Below are 16,202 nucleotides of genomic sequence, written 5' to 3'. Positions count from 1 at the left end.
TCAATAGGTTAGTTCCGAAAACGCATAAAAACGATATAAAGTGTGAACAAAACATGTAGGTATTGTCATAAAACAAGCATGGAACATCAGAAATTATAGATACGTTGGAGACGTATCACATGAGAACTGAACTAGTGAGATCCCAGAGGTTATTGGGTGGAGGGACTCCAGATCTGACCCGTCCCTAGCCGACACCGAGAACGTGACATGAACATTTTTAAAGAAAGACACCGGAACAACGACGCGAACTCCTCCTTGCTGACACATCACTCTTGCAAACCGAAGGAAGAAGGCCTATAAATAGGGACACATCTAGTAGTATGGTATCTATAGGGAGGAGAGGTAGTCCGAGCCCATCTCCCTTACTGACAAAGGGTAACCTTATAAATGATCATAATGATGAACTTGGTTTTTAAGGATGAGAATGTTGGCGAATTCAAAGACCGGTCAACCAAACTAGGTAGCCGATGAAAAGTATGATCAAAGGTAAATTTCCTGAGATTCTATTACCAAGATTTAGGGTTACGGGGTGTTGCGAGCTGTGGAATCTGTCCCCTCGGTGGCTCGTCCTAGCCTTTATATAGTAGGCTAGGTCTGAGAGTCCACCTCGAGATCTAATTACATCGTATACGTCGGTTACCCAATATTAGCCATACTTTCCTATTTACGTAGGAACTGGACTTTCGCCTCATGTAGGTTTCTTAATGGGCCTTCGCCTATTCCTTCATGGACTTTGCACTAGGGATGGTAATACTGAGTACCCGATATGGTATATCCACGTCACTCACCTCTTAAATCGGTAAAGCGGGCGAAGGAAGGAGTGAGAGGCGACACCGAAGAGAGAGGGCTCAAGGGATAGATATGGGAGGGGAAGGGGACAAGACTCTTCGTCTCATGAACTATTTTTTTGAACCCCGCAAAACGCAATTTCTGAACTGTACAAATATTTTTTGAATCTTGCAAATAGCTTTTGACAACCCACTTACTTTATTTATGAACTTTAAGTATTTTTTCTCAAAAATAATTCGATTAATAACACACATATATATAGGTAAAAAGAAAAGGAAAAAGCAAAATGAGAAAAGACTGGTTGTGTTATTGGGCTGCACAACATTCGGCCAGTCCAAAAAGAAAGACCCTTCTTTGGGCTACGGAAACCATCCTGAGTACAGTACGAGTATAAAAAAAGCCCAAGACGCATCGAGATATTTGCAAATCCTGATTTACCAAAACACCCTCGGTTAGCTCAGGCCTACGAAAATAAACAACACGTGAGCAGAGCAACCCTCCCTCCCTCTCTGCGCCGCTCTTCTTCCCCACGAAAACTTGAAATCCCCCGGCAAAATCGAAATTTTTCCCCAAATCTTCCCCCGCACGGCGCCCTCGCCCGCTCCTCCTTCCCTCGCAAGCCGCCGCCAATTCCATTCCAATTCGAAATTTCCCAACCCTATAAACAACCTCCCACCCCTGCACTCCATTCCTCACCGCGACCCCAATCTCCCAAATCCTCCCAGCATACAAAGATCCCACCTTTCGATCCCGAAGATGCCTGCCGCTCTCTCTCTGGTGCCGGCGTGCGACGCGGAGGAGCCGCTCCTGGCGGAGTCCTCCGACCGCTTCTCCATGTTCCCCATCCGCTTCCCGCAGATCTGGGAGTTCTACAAGAAGGCCGTGGCCTCCTTCTGGACGGCGGAGGAGGTGGACCTCTCCTCGGACGCGCGCCACTGGGACACCACCCTCACCGACGGCGAGCGCCACTTCATCTCCCACGTGCTGGCCTTCTTCGCCGCCTCCGACGGCATCGTGCTCGAGAACCTCGCCTCCCGCTTCATGTCGGACGTGCAGGTGGCCGAGGCGCGCGCCTTCTACGGCTTCCAGATCGCCATCGAGAACATCCACTCGGAGATGTACTCGCTGCTCATCGAGACCTACATCCGCGACGCCGCCGAGAAGGACCGCCTCTTCCGCGCCATCGACACCATCCCCGCCGTGCGCCGCAAGGCCGACTGGGCGCTCCGCTGGATCGACGGCGGCGAGCGCTTCGCGGAGCGCATCGTCGCCTTCGCCTGCGTCGAGGGCATCTTCTTCTCCGGCTCCTTCTGCGCCATCTTCTGGCTCAAGAAGCGGGGGCTCATGCCGGGCCTCACCTTCTCCAACGAGCTCATCTCACGCGACGAGGGGCTGCACTGCGACTTCGCCTGCCTCCTCTACGAGATCCTCCGGGGCAAGCTGGACGAGTCGCGCGTCTTCGAGATCGTCAGGGAGGCTGTTGACATCGAGCGCGAGTTCGTCTGCGACGCGCTGCCGTGCGCGCTCGTCGGCATGAACGGCGACCTCATGAGCCAGTACATCGAGTTCGTCGCCGACCGCCTGCTCATGGCGCTCGGCTGCAGCAGGCTCTACAACGCCACCAACCCATTCGACTGGATGGAGCTCATCTCCCTGCAGGGAAAGACCAACTTTTTCGAGAAGCGCGTCGGCGAGTACCAGAAGGCATCCGTCATGTCCAACCTCAACGGCGGCGCAGCCACCCAGCACGTCTTCAGCATCGACGAGGACTTCTGATCTGTCCTCTTTCTTTCATGTTCAACAAGGGTCACTAGTATACTCCTCCAGCAGTAGCTTCTCCGTGGCTCGTTCCTTCGCTTGCCCTGCCCTGCGTGGTCGCTCCCCACTCCACCCACCATTAGCAGAGTCCCTAGTCCTGGCAGTAGCAGTAGTACATGTACCGGGTGCTTCATTGTTTTTTCACTGTTTCTTGTTCGTGGTGTAATGTGTATTGTAATGAATCAAGTTATCATTACTTCTGAATAAACATCATGTACTTGCTTGCCCCTGTTCCCAGTCTGCACTTCAACTGTTCGGCAGAAAGATTTCTGCAAAGGCATGCCGACCCGCGGGCGCGCAAAGGGTGTTTGACGAAATGCTCGTGGCAAACTGTCGGCGCGCAAAAGGTGATCGACGAAATGCTCGTGCCAAACCGTGGCGCGCAAGGCGTTCGATGAAATGCCTGGGTGGATAGGGTTCAGAGGATTAGGTAGGGTTTTAGAGCATCTCCAGCAGACGCGCTATATCGCGGCGCGCTAAAACCAAGAATCCGCGCGCGGTAAACAGATATCGCGCGCTGTGACGTTTTTTCCTCCGCCGGACGCGCCATTTTGCAGCGCGCGTTGGCGCGGTAAAATAGCACCTCCGCCGGACGCGCCATTTGCAGCGCGCGGACGCGGCGCAAACAGACAAACACACACAAATATGCATCCAAGAAGATCAAACAATATATAAAAATTCATAAATATATTGTACCATCCAAATACAATACATTGTTCACAACAATACTTCACACCAAATACAACACATACAACAATACAACATGGTTTTGAGACAATACAACACATAATTTTCAAACAAATACAACAAATATGGAACTATTGTTGTCCATTCCAATTCCACCATTCTTCCATGAGATCTTTTTGAAGATCATCATGTGTGTCGTTGCACCGAATGGCATGGTATGAGGCAATGAATTGGGCAATCCTATGTGCGGACCTCGTCACTTGCACGGGAACCCCCATCAAGTCGTAGTGGGTATGATCCACATCTTTTCCGCGATCATCCTCTATAATCATGTTGTGCATGATTACACACGCGGTCATGATATACCAAAGGCATTCTTGATCCCAAAATCTAGCCGGTCCTCTAACTATGGCAAATTGGGCTTGCAAAATCCCAAATGCTCTCTCTACATCTTTCCTAGCCGCCGCTTGTGCATTGTGGAATTGAGTTTGCTTTTTACCTCTTGGTTGAATAATTGGCTTCACAAATGTTTGCCACCTTGGGTATATGCCGTCGGCGAGGAAGTAGCCATAGTTGTACTTGCGGCCATTTGCTTCAAACTCCACCAATGGACCTTCCCGCATTGCAAGTCTTGTCATTAGTGGTGACCGTTGAAGAACATTGATGTCATTGCAAGATCCGGGCATTCCAAAGAAAGCATGCCATATCCAAGTCTCTTGGTCGGCCACCGCTTCAAGTACTATGGTGGCATCCTTCTTGTAGCCTTTGAATTGTCCATGCCATGCCGCTGGACAATTCTTCCAACTCCAATGCATACAATCAATGGAACCAAGCATACCGGGAAATCCCGGTTGGCGTTGATCTCCAAAAGCCTTGCCGTGTCTTGAGCATTGGGGGCTCTCAAGTATGTGGAGCCAAAGACATTGACAATTGCAACGACAAAGCGCTTCACACACAAGATAGAAGTGCTCTCTCCCATGGCCAAATGATCATCAATAAGATCTGCCGGTATACCATATGCCAACATACGCAAGGCGGCGGTCACCTTTTGATATGTGCTATGGCCAAGTTCTCCGGCGGCATTCCTCCTTTGCTCAAAGAAGCGATCATATTTGGTGACCTCCGCCGCAATGTGCTTGAACAAGTTGAGACTCATCCGGAAACGCCGCCGAAAATAGCTTTCGGGGAATATCGGATTCTCATTGAAATACGACCGCATCAATTTCTCATGCCCTTCAATCCTTTCTCTCCACAACTTCGTCTACCAAACACCGATCCACCAAATTTTGGCCTCTTAACGGCGCGGTATGCTAATAGTATCGATATGTTCTCCTCTTCTTCTTGGTCGAACTCGTCATCCGATGAATCATATGAGGAACTCTACAAACATATGTATCATATTAATTCACTATAAACTATTGTAGCTACTTGACGAGTAGAGGCCGGCCGGCGGAGGTTCATACCTTGCGAGCAAATGGGCGAGCACCATGGGCGCGCCAAGTTGCAAGCAAGCTGCTCGAGGACGACGAGGACGACATGTCGACGCTCGCGTGGAGGAGAACGCGACGGCGGCGCGAAGGGGCGGCGGAGAAGGACCGCCGGCCGCAACTCGTCGGCCGACGGCCGCGCGAGCGACACGAGCGCGAGCGGAGCGTCCGCCGCCGCGGGAGGAGGTGCGGGCGACGCGGATCTACGACGCGGCGGCGCGCGAGAGCGGGGCGGCGGCGGAGTCGACCGGCGGCGGGCTGGATTTCGCGCCGGCGGTAGGCGGGGAAATGAGGGCGCGGGCGCGCGGAGGAAATTTCCAGCCGTTGGCTTTTTCGCGCTTGGACGAGCGATGCGCGCGCGCTGTAGCCAACGCGCCAGATATGCCGCTCCGGATTGTGCAAAAAGCCGCGCGCCCTAAAAATTTACAGCGCCGCGCCGTTTACCGCGCCTCGTCGGAGCGCCTCGATTCTGTCCCGCGCGCGCTATATCGGACGTTTTTATGCCGCGCGGCCTATATAGCGCGTCTGTTGGAGATGCTCTTAGGGCAGCGCAGGACCAATTATGTTGCGGCGCGCCAGATCCAGTAGTACTGGCTCTTCTGCAGTGGGCGCCATTATTCTGCACGAAATCTTGGCTGTAACTCGGAGGCTTTGATTGAGCAGTAGTAAAATACAAGAGCCGCTTGGACTATTTTTGCTTGTTCCCTAGCAGAGGAATCTACCGTGGGTAGAAAACCAGATCTTGGGGAGTAAAATTTTGTCGATCCTGAACAGGAACGTACTATATGTGAATCTGGCAGTACACAGTACATCATCAAAATGTCATGTCTGCCGCAGGTTGGCGTGACAAGGTAGCTATCGGCACTTTGTCGTGAGCAAGGCACCAAGCCTCATGCTTTTACGGCGGCCATGCGCCCACGTAGGCAGTACTGCAATAGTACTGCACATTCCTTTCCAAGGTTTACGCTGGCTGTTCTTTTTTTTTTTTTTTTTTTTTTGGGTTGGGTCCAGACGGACCCGTAAACTTCATTTCTAGCGGTGGGTACAACATACATGGAGAACCCTAAAAAAAGAAAGAAGTTACAGCATGGCTCTCACAAAATCTAAAAAGGGCCCTAGAAGAAAACCGAAAAAGCGATCGGGTCCTTCTCCACCGACGCGTTGCCTGAAACTCGTTGCCGTGGCCGCCGAGATCGTCACCGGGGACGAAACCACTTGGGGCGAGGTCGGCGTGCAGTGCCGCGGTGAGGTCGAAGTAAATCCTCCGTGGCTCTCTAGCCTGGAGGAAAAAGATACGTTGAAGCATCAAGCTCCAAGGTGCGAAGAGGCCCCATTGGCCAGACGTAGCAGCGGCGCAACCTCGCCGTTGCTGATGCTCTTCGCCAGAAGAAGCTTCGAGGGACACCCCTGGAACTCCAGATCTGGCCATCTCCCGTCGCCGCCCACCACCATGGCGGCCGGATCTAGGAAGAACGGGTCGAAGGAGAGCTCCGACGAGCTTATTGGGGGGGGGGGGGTGCAGAAGAAAACGCCCCGCCCATCTTCGGCTCCAACCATCAGAGCAGCGTGGGCAGGGAGGTCTCCACCACCGGCAGGGAGCAGCTCGAAAGCTCCGGCCACCATAGCCTCCGGATACACGGCATGACGCTAGACTGGCATAACGCCAAACTACCCACCGAACTAGAACCTAGACTACTCTGTATAGGGGGCCGATCTCCTCTCTCCCACCGCCTCCGGCCGGCTAGGCCGCCGGAGGGGAGAGGGAGAGGAGCCGGGGGAAGCTTGGTGACTCTCAAGAAGAGGGGCTGGAGAGAGAAGACGAGGGGGGAAATGAGGCCTACCCCCGCGGGAGTTTGGCTGTTCTATTCAGTTTCGGGGCGATTTGCACAAAAATAACCCAAAAGTGGAAGAAAAGCACAGCCTAACCCTCCGGCGAAACTATTTCACTCATCTAACCCTTTTGTGTGGCGCCCCTCTCATGGGCGCCACACATGCCCATGTGGCGCCCCTTTTGCCGGCGCCGCAAACCCATCCGACGTGGCTCGTCGACGCCGAGCCGGCTAGCCGATCCGACGTGGCGGCACCGTGTGGCACCGCTCCTGCCGGCGCCACACATTGAAAGTGTGGCGCCCGTGGCAAGGGCGCCACACATCCACTTAAGTTTGGGCCGCGCGCGCGCCCCTAGCCCGACCCTTTCTTCTTTCTTTCTCTTCTTCGCTCTTCAAGAACAGGAGGCGGCCGGCTCTCTCTCTCCTCCCCTCTCCCCCCCACCAAATCCACCACCAAATCTTCAGATCTATCCGTGGAGATCATTCCCAACTCGTTCCTTGAGGTAATCCCCTCCGTTCCCCTTCTTTTCATCCACTTATTTTGTGTATTTGGTTGAATGTACATGTGAAACCCTAGATGTGGATTTGGTTGATTTAAGGGTGGAGATGGATTTGGTTGGATGTTAGGGTTGTTGAAGTAGGAGAAATGGTAGTGTGCTAGTTTGTATGGGTAGATTATGTTGATTATGGTAACTGATGAACACATGTGTGTATGTGTTGTTCCCATTATGCTAGGGGGATGGAAAGAATTGTTCATGTTCATCATGTGGACAAGGATGCTTACTTGAAGGGAAACATAGAGCCGGACCCGGAAGAGGTTGACTTGGTGTTTGACCTTAGCCCTAGCTTTGCGGAGGTGGTAGCACAAGTTAGGGTTGAGTTGAATTGGAATGAGCCAAATGATGGTGTTGAGCTAGAGGGAAGGCATAATGTGGGGTTTGGAATGCACACCCGTTGGAAGACAATGCGTATCAACTCCGAGCAACGTTGGTCCGTTTACAAGGAGACGGTGGCCGGGTCACAAGATAAGGCTTTGGAGTTGTTTGCAACCAAGATGGTTGATGCTCGTATCGAGCTTGACCTTAACCGGCCCTCCTCCCCGTTCGAGAGAGGAGTCCACCACCCATGAGCCAAGAAGAAGCCACCCAATCTCCCATTGTCCAATCTCCCATTGCCCAACAACCTCCGTTGGATAATGAGTATGACGAGCATGACGATGGTGATGATTGTTTCGAGATGAATGGCAACAATGTCGGTGATTTGGATAAATATTGGACGCAAGAGGAGATGGACCACTCCATTCCTTATTCCCGATGCTATGCGTCGGACTCGGATGATGATGGACCCGAAGAGGAGGTTGACGAGGATGGCTTGACGGCTAAGGAAGCCGAAAGAGCCGAGATCTTCAAGAAGGTAACCGGACGGGATATCCGGGTACCATTGTTCCGTGATGTTAGTCTTGCGGATGGAGCCGTGGTTGATGGTGGCAAAAGTTTACTTCTTGGAGCTAGGCCAATATCCAAGAGAGATGTGGAAGCTAGGACGTCTATGATCTCTAAAGGGCTCACGTTTGATACCTTCTTGGAATTGAAGATATGGTTGACGGAGTTCTCCATTAAGCATCATCGCCCTTACATTGTTGTTCACTCGGACTTGAAGACGCGGTACACGCTAAAATGTGTGGATAAAAGGTGCCCATGGGTTGTCCGTGCAAGACCTTTCAAAAAGGGCCCTCTTGGCACATAACAAGTTGTGTAGCCACTCACATGTGCCGGGGGCCGAAGCTTGATGGCAAGGATGCGCAGCCGGACCACCGTCAACTCACATCCGAGTTCATTGCATACAAGCTCTCGGCGGAGATATCATCACTTCCTATCATGAGCATTAGGTCCGTGCAAGATACGGTCAAATCCCGGTTTGCCTACGACGTCAAGTACGGGAAGGCATGGAAGGCCAAACAAGCCGCATTCAAGATGTTGTACGGTGATTGGGAGGAAGCATACAACCGAGTCCCTAGGTTGTTGTTAGCGATGGCCGCAACTAACCCGGGCATGGTGCATGTGGTCGAGCCTTCCGCAACCAAAATGACATTGCATGATGGTAAAAGAGTGAGGGTATTTCACCGTGCATTTTGGTCATTCCAGCAATGCACGAGGGCATTCGAACATTGTAGGCCCGTCATAGCCGTGGATGGTACCTTCTTGACCGGGCAGTACAAGGGCACACTATTGGTGGCAATAGCAAATTATGCGAGCAACCGTTTAGTACCACTGGCTTTTGCATTGGTAGAGATTGAGAACAATGATAACTGGGAATGGTTTTTCCACATATTGAGGATGAGGGTCATACCACCCTCAAAGGAAGTGTGTGTCATCTCTGATCGTCATCAAGGAATTCTCAATGTGGTGGAGCTTGCAATCCCCGCGCATGCTCCCTTGCATCACACTTTCAATGTGTGGCGCCGGCAGGAGCGGCGCCACACGGTCTGCCACGTCGGATCGGCCAGCCAGCTCAGCGTCGACGAGCCACGTCGGATGGGTTTGCGGCGCCGGCAGAAGGGGCGCCACATGGGCATGTGTGGCGCCCATGAAAGGGACGCCACATAAAAGGGTTAGATGAGTGAAATAGTTTCGCTGGAGGATCTGTGCTTTTCTTCCACTTTTGGGTTATTTTTGTGCAAATCGCCTAGTTTCGGTTATGGCTGACTGGCTGTACATACATACAAAAACCGAATGTAGATGCTTTGGGCGCCAAATCGGTGGAGCAGGAAACGCGTTTACCGCCAAATGGTTTGTCTTATCTTAGGTCGAAGCTTTCGGCGCAGATCTCTTTCCCTCCAAATCAGGAGCGTCGCCCTAACACTTTCTGAACCTCTTCTTTTCTGTCGGCATTGGATTTTCAGATTCTGGACATTCTCTTTTGTTGCCTTCTTTTCTGAACAATTTCTGTTTTGGCGTAATGAGCAGCACCAGGCGCAAATGACAGGATCAGGGTTAAGCCGCTCATGCGTTCTGCCACTTTTTTTTCTTCCCGAGAATACAACCTGGAGAGTGTATCAAACTATCAATCACATAGAAGAGATGCTAAGATGGCCGATATAACGCCACGAATGGCTACAAATTCACTCAACGCAACGGAAGGCTACAACTCAACACAACACCACGCGATACACAGCTTACAACACCAACCCTAAGACACGCCCCAACTATTGCCTTGCACCGTCCCCCACCAAGGGTGGCGAGGGGTGGGGCACAGAGCCCCAGAACCACGTCACACCCGAAGATGGAGACCTTGAAAGAACAACACCATGGATGCCTGAACCAACGCACCGAACACTCATAAGCGCCAAGAGAAGTCGGCGAGTGAATGGTAGGACCCACATAGTCCAGAGGAAGTCGTCAACCAAGAAGCACCATCCAAGGTGTACATTGCGCCCCGGAGTCCATGCTCCAAGGAGCTGCCAACATGGACACCACCCGCAGTTACAGGGGCACCACGAGCAACCAAGGCGATGCCTTCAAGAAGGAAGCGACACCGTGGTGCCGTCATCGCCCGACCCGACACCAGATCTAGGGTTTCCCCCAGTGCTCGGGGTGAGGAAGACCAATCAGGGCCGCGACGACGCCTCCAAGGAGGAAGGCAGCACCCTTGGGCGTCACCGTCGTCCGGAAAAAGCAGGGATTTCTCCCGACTCAACCTTCGACCCCAACATCCCACTGAACATCGCCGATGGGCCGAGCAGATGGCCACACCCCCGTAGAGAGTCAAGCCAGAGACATCGCCGGAGCAAGGGAAGTCGTTGACCACCTCCCACCAGGAACACCACCAGATGGGACTGATAGGCGGGATCCAGCCCGCCGCCGACAGCCACCACCGCGCCTCCCCGAAGCGACCACCACAGAGCCGTCGGTCCTCATCGGCCCAGATGGGCTGAGCGGGCCCGAAGCTCCCGGCAGCAGGTGCAAGGCGCCACCGCCGCGAGTGGAAGAATGCCCTTAGTAGCAGACCATCCGCCGTCCCATGCGCCGCGCCGAGACCGCCCTTTTATTTTTGGATCAAAGAGTTTATCAGTAAAAAGGAAACATTGTTGTAGGCATCACGGGAAGAAGTTCGGGACTAAGTTTGTTCAGTTACATGAAAGATTAGAAGTAGAGGCTTCCTTAGTTAACAGAAGCAATGTCAATTGTCAGAGGACAAAAAGGTCCCTACTCAGGTCTTCTGTTTGTATCAATAGAGAATTCCATATTAACTCCTGAACTGTTAGCCTATTATTTCTCACTAGAGATAATTTCTCGCGATAATATCAGGGAGATATTGCCGTTATCCCGAGGGTAACCGTCTCCTTGTCCTGCCGCTGCCTTTTGGATTGCTGGACGCGTAGGACTGTATAAGTCCAGCCCAATGTGTCGCATGTTGGACTGTCTCTTGGCCAGCTTCGCCGCAGTGTAATTCCCTGGTCTTCGTCAATCGTAAGTGTTAGAATGTATGCTGACATAACTTCACAAGTTCAGTTTACAGTCCATATCACTGTTTTGGTTTGTTTCCCTGTTAGATAGTGGGTTGATCCTCCGGCGGTTCTGTAATATATAAAAACCGAACGCTAGCAGTAGGCGCCCCCCTATCCCCTAACAACTGTTTTGTTTTGCTGCTTTTGTTTCTGGCTTTTGAGCTTTTGACGCTGTATTTTGTTATCTGATGATAATGAAATTCGATCCCGTGGGATCGCTTGGAAAAATAATCACTGTTTTGGTTCGAGCTTCACCCTCATACTCTAAGAACATATCCGAGTTACCCCTATCTCCAAAGACTTGCCCGATGCTCACGTCTTGTCTTACACAGATTAACAAGAATTTACCAATCGGGGTATTACCACTGAGGAAAAACAGTAACCAAAAATTGAAGAGATAAAGAGATCAGCAGTCATGTTGTGTTGTGATCCAAATTCATATACTAAAGGGAGGCTAACTTCTGACGGTACGGATCGTTGGCACCGCCTATATATACATCTTGTAAGCCGCCGGCTAGGGTTTATCAGATTATAAGATAACCCACGGCATTTGTAAACACCTCCCGATATAGTGAAGTTTTGCTGGCTGGCGCCCGTGGTTTTTTCCCCTTCTGTGTTGGAAGGGGTTTTCCACGTTAAATCTTGTGTTCCCTACGTGTGTTCTTGTTTCGTTCTTCGTTATTTGCTTGTCGCTTTTATAACAAGTCACAAGTTCAAATGACAGCAACTGGAATATATCGTATACAAGATAATCTAAACATGTTGCAAGTATTTCCACTTGATTTGAATTCTACATATATTTTTAGAACAATCTGAATTCTGCATCTGAGAATGAGCATCCAAGCATCCGCGACGCGACATCGTCCACGACGCTCCCGCTACGACTGCGGGGGGGTGTCAGCCTTCTGGGGTCCACTTCGGTTTATCTCCAGTCTGACCGTCCACGTCGTTCATGTTGTTCACGACGCTCCCGCTACGACTGCGGGGGAGTGTTAGAGATATATTCCGTGTACGTATAAACGGATAGTCTAGGGTAGAGATAGGACTCTCGTGTCTTGTCTTGCACTCCAAGATGATCCCTGTACGCCTATATATACTCGCCCATGAGGCTCAATAATACATCCAACATATTCCGCCAATCTCTCTCCCTCTCTATACTTCTACACAATCAGCTAATGGGCCTAGAGTCCCTAGACTAATTGGCGAGGAAGGAAAGTGCAGGCAACACCACTTTTAATACCTAAAACACTTTATCAATGGAATAATGAACTTAACATCAGTCTTTTTTTGAGAACAATCTGAATTCTGCATCTGAGAATGACCCAATCAGTTAATGGGCCTAGAGTCCCTCGACTAATTGGCGAGGAAGGAAAGTGCAGCAACACCACTTTTAATACCTAAAACACTTTATCAATGGAATAATGAACTTAACATCAATCTTTATTGACAGTAGCATGCTTGAAAATGGTCACATTTCATACAAGCGTCAGGAGAAACTTTGAGATCTATCTGTTTGAACTAGCAAGCGTCAGAAATAATGATTGCTTGATCAGAACAGTTTGATGATTCAGTAAACTTCCACAATTTGCAACAGCCAAGACATTTTGAATACTTCTCCATTTACCTTTACTATTTTCTAAACATATTTACTTAGAACAGTTGCACATCTGTTAGGAAATAGTAGTACTAGAAATCCAGATACACAAATTTAGAATGCTAGGTAGTGGAGACAAAATTATACAAGTTACACTGTCAACAACATATTCGTGGGAAACAAGTTTAAAAAATGGGTTTAGTAGGAAAACTCACTAGGGTGCATGAATCATAGTGATAAATGGCAGAGTTTGTCTGGTACTAGTACATAATCAGTTTTTCAATTATGAATGCACCATTGGGTCAATTATGTTGTTTGCTAGCCCAAACAGAAAGAAATAATTATATGTTCTATATGCCTAGCACAAGGTATTATTTTTTATCCTGTAATGCTGAATAATGTTTGATGCCATTGATACAAAGCCATGCAGATTTCACTAAAAAGGAACCTAGCATTTCTCCACCTTATGTGCATATGCAACGACTAGAACATTTCGTCCACATATTGCACTATTAATAAAAAACCAGGACTAATATTTCGTTTCAAAAATGCAAATGCATAAAACAGGGTAACATCATTATGAAATGGTGAAGGATAACAAGCTGCATACCAAAGGTACTTGCAAGAACCGAAAGAGGTGAAAATTCAGATAATTCCGGACATATAGAGTGGACTAGTATGTTCATCACAAATCAGCATTGTTCAGAGCGACAAAAAAAAAGGAATGCACGAAGACAACAGATAAGAAAACTGAGCTGAAGTACACATAAGACTTATCAAAGTCACTGCTACAAACTTACAGATTCTCCCATATCCAAAACCTTTTTTATATGAAGGACTTGGGCCTAGCCAAAGATGATGCTTCTCGGAGTTCTATTTACCATCTGACGACCATTCCGCAAAACAGGGTACATAAGGTTGAAATGGGAGAAAGCAGTATCCCTTGATGTTGCAGATAGCATGCACCTTGCTCTCATCCATATTGTACGACACAATTGTCCTTGTCTCCCCATCGATAAGAAAAAACAAATTGCATTCTGGGTGGATGATAATGGACAAATAGGGGTCTTCTCCATTGCGACAATGCCTCCCAAACAGCTGTGGAACGTTACCAGTATGCATTAGGGTCCACTGCCCAGTACCATAATCCTCAAGAGCCCAAACTGAGAGTAGATAACCATTTTTATGATTTATATGCATAGCATACAAGCGTCCCCGAGACAGCCCGATGGAACCCAAACCATTGCCCTGGTATGGCATCCGAAATTGCCTCCAAGTGTTCCCGTCGGTGTCCACTGTGACTAGAGAATAATCACAATCGCAGGTAGAATTCTGAGAACAAACATCTTCGCGCGGGGCAGAAGGACGAAAGGTAATGAGATGCAGAGTGCCACCGAAGAAGACGCACCCTCCAACACTTTGTTTCAGAAAGATTTCACGACCCCACTGACTCTTGTTGGAAGTCCACAGTCTAGCTTCTGATGAATAGATCTCTACTCCTGTGATTCGAGCTTGAGCAAAAGAATCCTGCTTGATCACAAATACCTCGAAGCGGGAGGGAAAGGCTGGGTCGAAACCCAAACGGAAGGTGAATTGGTTTGGAGAATGCCGCGCCTCTGTAGCAGGCAATAGAGTCCACTCCTCTGTGGCAGGATTGCACACAACCCAGTCTGCGTCCTTTGGCTGCCAAGACGTCCTGAAGCATCTGCAGAGGAGAGGGCCGCTGCAGCATTGCATGAGGTCAATGCGAGAACGAGATGCGGCCAAGCCAACGGGCAGGAATCGGAGCTACCTTTTCCCCGAGAGATTGACGAACGGACATCGTGAGCAGTAGCAGAAGAAGCCGGATAGGGTGTGCGGCGACCTCCTGCGAAGGCCCGGGTTGGTGCAGAGGGCGAGCCATGACCGCGACACGCACTTGAAGCGGCAGAGGGATCTGCAGGGCACCCGCTGGAGGTCCACGGAAGGCTCGCCGGCGGCTGCAACTTCTTGTTTGATCTCTTGGGCATGCCGAATCGGTGGAGATCCAACCTTCAATTGGCAGGTCTAGGGACGACGGGAAAGACCGACACAGATAATTTGGGCACTTCTAGCAAAGGCCTTTCAGCCTGGAACGCCGGACTCTGTCTTCTGGCGTTGGACAGCACACGGCACATACACGGCTGCTTCAGCAGTTCAGCTTACGCCGTGAATTCATTGGTTCAACACAAACAAGCTACACATTTTGCATCCTGGGCAACCGACATCCCCTTGCGCTGCCGGATCTTTGCGTGGCTGGCTGTTCAGGGACGGTGTCTCACAGCCGACATGCTCGCAAAGAGGGGTTGGTTCACAATGACGGATGCACCCTATGCACGGCGTCATATGAAATGGCACAACATCTGCTCGGTGCTTGCCTGATGATGGTGCAAGTCTGGTGCATTATTCTGCCGATGGCTAATATGCTCGCATGTTTTCTTCCAAGCCAGGATCAATCGCTGCTGGAATGGTTGTCAAGTGTCAACCACGCGAGGCATGCTTCCCAAAATCAAGCACAAGGGCTGGAACTCCCTCACGCAGCTTTTTTTTTTTCGATAAAGGAAATATATTAATATCGAGAGATACCAATTACACCCGGCCTCTGCAACAACGCACCACCCTAATGGCACTACGGATGCACACAACCAAAAAAAGGAAAAGAAAACTAAGAAACAAAAGTCCCGCTACAGTGTCTCGGGCCTAACAACAGCAATACATCCACCACCATGACAACACCTGAATTGCGGACTCTCCAAAAACGACGCCTCCAAGAAGGGAACAGTGCTCCAACACCGTCGTCGCCCGATCAAAAGATCTTAGGTTTTCACTCTGAAGATAGTCCCCACTCTCAAAACAATGCCTCCACCAAGGTCACTGCCAGGCACAACCAGTTAAGGCCAGACCTTGGGTTTTCACCCTGAAAGGTAGGACTCTGCGCTTCACATGTGTTGTCGCCCCCACTTTCATACCGCTGATGTGAAGCCTAGAAACCAAGCAAGCCCCTCAATAGCGCAGAGACTTGAACCTCCCTTAGTTAGTCCTCCCCTCCGGCCTTAATGAAATTCTCTTCTTCCGACTTTCATCATGGATCCATAGTCACCAACACAGAAAAAGAGCTTCACGCCGCTCCCTCCAGAACCAAACGGTCGAAATAAAAGCATGGGTGCGCGCGACCGAATACCACCCGATCCAGCGAACTCCAGACCTCACGCTGGGGCGGATCCACGTTGGCTCATCAGGTAGCACAAGACACCGGGTGAATTTTCATCTTACCTTATACGTGTATGGCAGTATAGAGCGTGACACCCCTAAATTTTGGAGAGGGACACCGGAAGAAGCCCAAAAGCATGGCTGGCCCAAAATTATCCAACTAGTCCAGTACGTATAGCAGCGGGGCGACCGAGCTAGGCAGGTCAGGCATCAATCGATCCATCCCCAAAACATACACCGAACGACCGTATCTCTTTGCACGC

The 16,202-nt window shown here is 50.3% G+C and overlaps 1 protein-coding gene across 1 annotated transcript; it reads left to right on the top strand.

Moving 5' to 3' along the window:
- The first annotated feature begins 1,510 nt into the window (after positions 1 to 1,510).
- LOC124673029 (ribonucleoside-diphosphate reductase small chain-like) lies at positions 1,511 to 2,815 on the top strand. Its single transcript, XM_047209167.1, has one exon. The coding sequence runs from the start codon at positions 1,546 to 1,548 to the stop codon at positions 2,563 to 2,565; it is 1,020 nt and encodes a 339-aa protein (XP_047065123.1). The 5' UTR covers positions 1,511 to 1,545; the 3' UTR covers positions 2,566 to 2,815.
- Positions 2,816 to 16,202: the final 13,387 nt, after the last annotated feature.

Source organism: Lolium rigidum, chromosome 1 (genome assembly GCF_022539505.1).
Source record: "Lolium rigidum isolate FL_2022 chromosome 1, APGP_CSIRO_Lrig_0.1, whole genome shotgun sequence".
NCBI lineage: Eukaryota > Viridiplantae > Streptophyta > Magnoliopsida > Poales > Poaceae > Lolium > Lolium rigidum.
Note: the sequence above shows the minus strand (reverse complement) of the source record. Positions and strands in the feature narration are given on the sequence as shown.

Excerpts from the sequence above, each read along its gene's own strand:
- LOC124673029 (XM_047209167.1), top strand. The coding sequence starts at position 1,546 with ATGCCTGCCGCTCTCTCTCTGGTGCCGGCGTGCGACGCGGAGGAGCCG.